The following is a 6821-nucleotide window of genomic DNA, read 5'->3' on the forward strand; positions in this document are numbered from 1 at the left end:
AAAAAAGAGCTAGCTCCAGGACAGGCTCCAAAGCTACAGAGAAACCTTGTCTCGAAAAACTAAAAAATAAAAAAATAAAAAAAAAAACAGTGTGTCACCATGTGGCCCAGGCGAGCTTCAAACTCCTGCTCCTTTGAGAACTACACATGTGTACTACCATGTCCTGCTTCATGGCTTGCCAGGCCTGGTATTTGAGATTTAGACTCACTATGTAGCTCCGACTGCCCTGGAACAAACTCTTTTTTTTTTTTTTTTTGGTTCCCTGACCGGGAATCGAACCTGGAACAAACTCTAGCCCAGGCTAAACCTCTAGTCTGGGCAAGCCAACTGCCTCAGCTTCCTAAGCTGTGAGCACACCCATTGCCCTCTCTCACTTTTAGGTCTTCCCTTCCTTTTATTCCTACTTCCATTCCCAAAACAGGAGCAAGAACTCCATCTTTTTCTGTCACCCAGCACTCAGCACCCAGCAGGCATCTAATATTTACAACAATGATTATTGAGAGGGGGGGAAATATCCAACTATGGGATTTTATCTTCTTGTAGGGAAAAACAAACAAAAACCTACTCAAGACCTTTCCTGGGGCAAGACACCATGACCCTGGCTGTCCAGCATCACTTTCCCCACTAGTCCTGCCCTCTCAATAAGTCTGTTTCTGTGTGTGATGAATAAGGGAGAACACAAATGGTCTCATTCCCACCCACACACTTCAGATCTTTTCTTCCTAGCCACCTCCATTTCACCAGCTGTCCCCACAGGAGAAATAATTGGAAAGGTGGGGGGCGGGGCACACAAGATGCAGAAAGGGTGAGGTTTTAGAGAGACACAAGAAAGTGGGGGGAGGGGCATTGGTTCTCATTCTCTTCACCCATATCCGAACTTGGACCCTTCCCCCTTGAGTACCATCACAGCCTAGGCCACTGGGAGGACGGAGATCATAATCAGAAAGGACAGTACTAAATCAAGAACAGTGGTAGCCTTCCTCTATTTCTGTCAGCCCACCATTGGCAGCCTCTTTCTGCTTCCTGTAACTAGAGAGCCCAGAGCAGGTCATCTGAGGCTGGAGGCCCCAGTGGAGGCTCAGACAGGGAGAGGGAGGGCGGGGTCTTTGATTAAGGCAAGATCAGCAGAGCAGATGGGTCATTAATATAACTAGGACCAGAAAAGGACACACTAAGCAGGATCTGATTTTTTCCCCACAATTGTCGTGGGATGTAGATAAGATACCAAACTGTGCAAAGGTACAGACAGAGAAAACAGAAGCTGGCATGTCCAAGATTCCCTGACTCTGAAGTCCTTCCCTTCTCCCTGGCAAAGATCCTTACATGATGCCCACTTATTGGCTGTGTGAGACCAGAAGGGACCAATGCAGCCCCTTTCAGTACCAGCTTTGGTGGCTACCCTATTTGAAGATCCTTTCCTTACCCAGAATGAAGAGGACAGCCCATGCCAGCCCCAGAACAAACTGTGGGCTCACGGCATCTAATGTGGCTTTAGGAGATGCTACTGTCAGATACCCACAAATAGCTCTCTCAAATAGAGCCATTACAAAGAAATAGCTGCCCATTTCAGTGCTGACAGTAACAGGACTCAGGAAGTTGCCTCCTGACTCCAGGATGGAGTAACAGTAGAAACCAGAAATAAACTGGAGTTTCTGGTTCCCAGTGCAAGAGACCCTAGACCTGGCAATAACTCTGGTCAGAAGTAAGACCTCTGGAATCCTGCAGGCAAGGCATAGGTGAATTCCTAAGCTGCCTCAGGAGAGCTGAGGGACAAGCTAGAAGGGAAGAGAACCAGACAGGGCTAGTGGTGGGAAGTAGAGGGGAAGAGAGAGGAAATACAGGTGGCTGCAAGTGTACCTGAACCTCTAACTCAGCCTCAAGACGCTGCAGTGACCAACAGGATCCAGTAGTGCTATAATGTTGAAATTTTACTGATACCTTCCCAGCCTCGGTTTTCATGTCTGGTGGAGAAAGTGTGTTGGGCACAATGGTGTTGAGCGCTCTACAAGATTGCAGGCGGAAGATCCCAAGATGCCAGTATCACCGGAGAGTGCTCAGCAGCAGCAGGCAAGCTACAGGGTCCCCCTCCCCTTGCTGTTTCTCCTTTTCCCCCTCCCCTGAGCCATCAGGCCCCCGCCCCCGCCCCGCCTCCGGTGTGAGATGGGGGGCGGGCGGCAGACAGAGCTGAGCTGAGCTGAGCGGACAGACACAGACGCTGCCACCTGATCCCATCCAGGCGCAGCAAGGCAAGCTACCGGCACAGGCGTTCACGGCCCCGTTACCTTCAGACCCGGGCAGATTTCAGGAAAAGGAACCCAGAGGAGTGGAGGGTAGCCCCTTACCCAAGTTGGAGACAGAGCCTGCCTGCGTGAGTACTGCAGTAGCCAGCCGGGGCTGGAGGAAACAAGGGTGCACTGCAAAGGGAATGGGAGCCTGGGCAGTTGCAAAAGATTATCTTGGGGGCCTAGTGCCAAGAGAGCTTGAGGGGATGGCACGGCACCCTCAGGAAGCAAGGAAGGGGATGAATCTGGCCTATTCCCTATAGTGACCAGATCTCTAGGAGCGATTGGGAGGAAATGTGGGGCGCGGTGGGGGTGGGAGTGGGTAGTGATGGAGAAAGGAGAATGAAGAGAATTCAGAGGCATGGATAAAAGCGGGGGTGGATAACAGAGCAGAGACTGAGGAAACCTGGAACAGCGGGAAAGGGATGGAAAGATATTCAGTCTCTTAGGCCCTATTGTTTTATCCTCTCGGCCCTTTTCTCTTGGGGACCTGTGTGACCTGGGATATGCCATACCCCAAGTCAGTTTAAAACTCCACATCACTGAAAGGACAGATCCCAGTGGTCCAGGCCTGGGAGCCACTTCTCCAAGGACATTAGCATCAGCCCTGGAGCTCTGAGGGGAGATGAGAAAGAGATCATTTGGGAGAAGGGTGGACATCTGGGTTAGTTTTCAAAGCTCTAGCTGGTAATACCATTTCTTCTTTGGTTCCCCAGGGAAAAGAAAGCAATTTACAAAACTGGGCAGCAGCCTGAGGTAGATTGCTCTGACTAAAATTAGCATTGCTATTCTGATAAGGCTGGCACCCTGACCTGCTGGGGAGGTGAGGGAACCTCTTTCTCGCCATAGAAAAGAACTGGAGATAGGGACTAGGTGAAGCCTCTCTGGGCAGCAGCCAGCGCCATCCCTCCAAAGCCAAGCACCAGCAGCATGGCCACCAATTCACTTCAGCCTCAAGACCAGAGGAAAACTCAGCCCAGGGATCTCCTCCAGGACCTCACTGCTACGTCCTCCACAACAGAAATGACCTGGCCCAGGGAAGGCAGGCCTGCGTGCTCCAGTATCCAAATCCTACTATCTCTCTGGACCTGGAATGGTTTCCATATGCAGGATACATGGTTCTTGCTTTCAAATACCTGAGTGTCTGTCATGAGGGAAAAAAAATCTGCCTTGTGCTCTGAAAAGTGGTACCTGCTACAGCACAGAATAGGAGACAAAAGGGCAGCCAAGCCTAGGAGAATGTCACAAGGCAGGGTGACTGGTCCTTACAGCCCCGGAGAGGTTCTTGGGATTGTGGGCAAGAATGGCCTAGGCTGTATCTGGAGGTGATAAGCAGCCTATCATTGCCAGTCGCCAAAATCCCCGGTGTTCCCATCCCTGCGGACTGGTGCCTAGGGAATTCCTATACTGCAAGGTTCCCCTTGCAGACCCTAGATAGCAAACTGGCTGGCTCCCTAGATCCAAGCTTTGTAGTCAGTGGATAAAGTCCTGTTAGTAGGCCGGGCGGTGGTGGCACACGCCTGTAATCCCAGCACTCGGGAGGCAGAGGCAGGTGGATCTCTGTGAGTTCGAGACCAGCCTGATCTACAAAGGGAGGTCCCGGGACAGGCTCCAAAGCTACAGAGAAACCCTGTCTCGAAAAACCAAAAAATAAAAAAATAAAAAAAAAAAAAAAAGTCCTGTTAGTAGAATGGATGGGGTACCAGGCAGCATCCCCATTCTCCATGACTAGGAAAAGACCCATGTGGCTCCTCATACACTGGCCTCCTTGGCTGACTCAGACTCCTCTGAGAAATAAGGTGGTTTCAGCATGTTTAAGAGAGAAATAGACTTGCCCTCTAATTATCTCTTGGGAAACCACCATCTGGTCACCAAGTTCTCCAAGCAGGACTTGTGACAGAGAGAAACTTTGAATCCTCAAAGGCCCAAGAACTTGACTTCCTCCTACTGGAGATAAACCCTGCTCTGCCTAAGAAATCCCCAAAGTTAGGGAGGACCTAGGCTGCCTCTGCTGTGTCCTTGGTTGCCCTCTGTGGCCAGACCCTTGGCTCTCTCAGCTCCAAGATGATTACTGTCTCCCATACTGGTGGAAGAAATTGGAAGATGGGACGTAGAGATAAGGGGAACTGTAAACAGGACATCTTTCCACCTAGATAGATTTATGGGTAATCTGGGATTGACAGGGGAGGGGGCACAAAAGAGAGAAACTGTAAGCCGAGCCCAGAGCCAGCGTTAGCTCATCCCTCCTGGGACCAGGTGTCCTAGTTCCATATCCATGCATATTCTCTAAGACTACACACCCTCCTTCCCTTCCAAGAGAGTAGTGTGAGGCCTGATGCGGAGTCTGAACCTGCAAGACACCCACGAGTAAAACAGACCCACCCTGGTCTGGGAGCAGGCATGGCTGCAGGAGCTAATGTTGAACCTGAACTGCCAACACACTCTTGAAAAGAAAAAAAGCCTGGACAGAAACCAAGCCCTTCTCTTGCCTCTCTCCCTCTCCTGCCCTAGAATGAAGGCTTATCTCCTGCTGGAAATCCTCAGAGATGTATCTTTATTCCCCTACCCCTGCCCCATTCCACCCAGGCTGTTTTTCCCTTTGCCTTGGCCAAGCACCTGCACCAGTCAGTTGATGGAGTCACCTTTTTGGATGTCTGGATATCGAATCCAGACAGGGTTAAAGTCCTTTCCCTGTGGATTTAGTTCCAGGCCCTTCAGGCAGTGAGACAAGCAGGAGGGCTCAGAGCACAGAAGCATGCAGAATTACCAGGCAGGCAGGGATGAAAAATAAGGTTTCCTTAAATTATTTTTTATTTTATGTGCATGGGAGTTTTGCCTACATGTATGTCTGTGCACCATGTGCATGCTTTGTACCTGCAGAGTCTAGAAGAGGATGTCAGATCTCCTGGAACTGGAGTTACACAAAGTTGTGTGCCACCATATGGGTGCTAAGAATCAAACCTGGATTCTCTGGAAGAGCAGCCAGTGCTCCTAACCACTGGGCCATCTCTCCAGCTTGAACAAGTCAGTTTTGAATGGGAACAGCTCACATAAAGTTACACCTTTAATCTTAGCATTCAGGAAGCAGAGGCAGGTGGATATCTGAGTTTGAGGTCATCCTGGAATCCTGGACTACATAGCAAGCTTCAGACCAGTCAGGATTATCAAAGTAAAACTCATCTGTCTTTTGAAAAACTGAAATAAGAGTAACGTTGAGTTCCCAGTCTGCTATAACTGGCTGTGTGACGATGAACAAGTGGCCATCATCACTTAGCACCCCATTTCATCACTGGCTTAGTGGGAGACACCTGTGTGGTGTTAGGAGTTAGTCGTAATATAGCAGGCCTGTAGCACTAATCCAACTGAAGGAGATGAGGGTTGGCTGTTTCTGAGTTTATTCTCAGGGAACCCAGGACCACCCCTTAGCTCAAAGTGTCAGATGATGAGTCCTGAAAGAGAGAAGATCTTAGACTGAGACTTGTGTCCTGAGCCACAGGTTATTGCTGATGGCAGACCTGCAGAGCTAGATTCAAATGACAGAGACAAGTTAGACACAGTCAGAGAGGTAAACACACAGGGCTCAAGAGACAGAACAGCTTTAGTCTTGATGGCTGGACACATCCCAGGCCTGTAATTCCACCCAACACGAGTTTATCTGGACAGTGAGGTGATAGGGTCTTGGTGATGGAGGTGGAATTCGATCTGCTCTGGCATCTCTGTCCACCCCACGCATTTAAGCTCTTTTTTGCCGAAGTCCTAACTAAGCCTGGAGCATAGCTCCTATGTCCACTGCAAACCTGTCTGTTTCCTTGTTCTGCCAGGCTTTTCAGGAACACTGGCCCTGCTACCAGATCCCCAGGACCCCCCATGAGTGCTGGTAACGGAAGTCCTGGATAGTGAAGACCTGGCTGGTCCAGGAGTGAGCACTCCAGCATGCCACCCATCCTCCAGTGCCTGCAACAGTCCACCACGATGATGAGCCGCAGGAAATTCCTCCTACTGGTACTAGGGTGTAGCACCATAAGCCTCCTCATCCACCAGGGGTCACAGCTCAGTTGGTAAGTGGGGAGATCTCATTGAGGGGGTATAGATGGCCCCATAAGAGGAACTGTAGTCTAGAGCAACCAAAAGGCTTCTCTGGACTTTCCTCCCTGCCTGTAATCCAAAAGTATTTTCCATACATATCCTCTAGAGCAGTGGTTCTCAACCGCCCTAATGCTGCGACCCTTTAATACAGTTCCTCATGTTGTGGTGACCTCCAAGTATAAAATTATTGTTGCTACTTTATAGCTGTAAATTTGCTACTGTTATGAATCATAATACAACTATCCGTGTTTTCCAGTGGCCTTAGGTGAACCCTGTGAAAGGGTCCTTTGACCCCCAGGCTGAGAACCACTGCTCTAGAGCCAGCCGGGCTACAACTGAACTCTGTAAGAATGAGTGAACTGAGCTGGGCAATGGTGGCGCACGCCTTTAATCCCAGCACTCGGGAGGCAGAGGCAGGCGGATCTCTGTGAGTTCGAGACCAGCCTGGTCTAC

The 6821-nt window shown here is 50.0% G+C and overlaps 1 protein-coding gene across 1 annotated transcript in view; it reads left to right on the forward strand.

Annotated features, from left to right (window-relative positions):
- Positions 1-2135: 2135 nt before the first annotated feature.
- Positions 2136-6821, forward strand: part of Gal3st3 (galactose-3-O-sulfotransferase 3) — a 10972-nt gene continuing 6286 nt past the window's right edge. Inside the window, exons 1-2 of the mRNA XM_005351718.3 lie at positions 2136-2368; positions 6104-6340. Coding sequence (XP_005351775.1) covers positions 6216-6340 — 125 coding nt within the window. The 5' untranslated portion in view covers positions 2136-2368; positions 6104-6215. The remainder of the gene's footprint in view (positions 2369-6103; positions 6341-6821) is intronic.

This window comes from Microtus ochrogaster, chromosome 8 (assembly GCF_000317375.1).
Source record: "Microtus ochrogaster isolate Prairie Vole_2 chromosome 8, MicOch1.0, whole genome shotgun sequence".
Lineage (NCBI taxonomy): Eukaryota > Metazoa > Chordata > Mammalia > Rodentia > Cricetidae > Microtus > Microtus ochrogaster.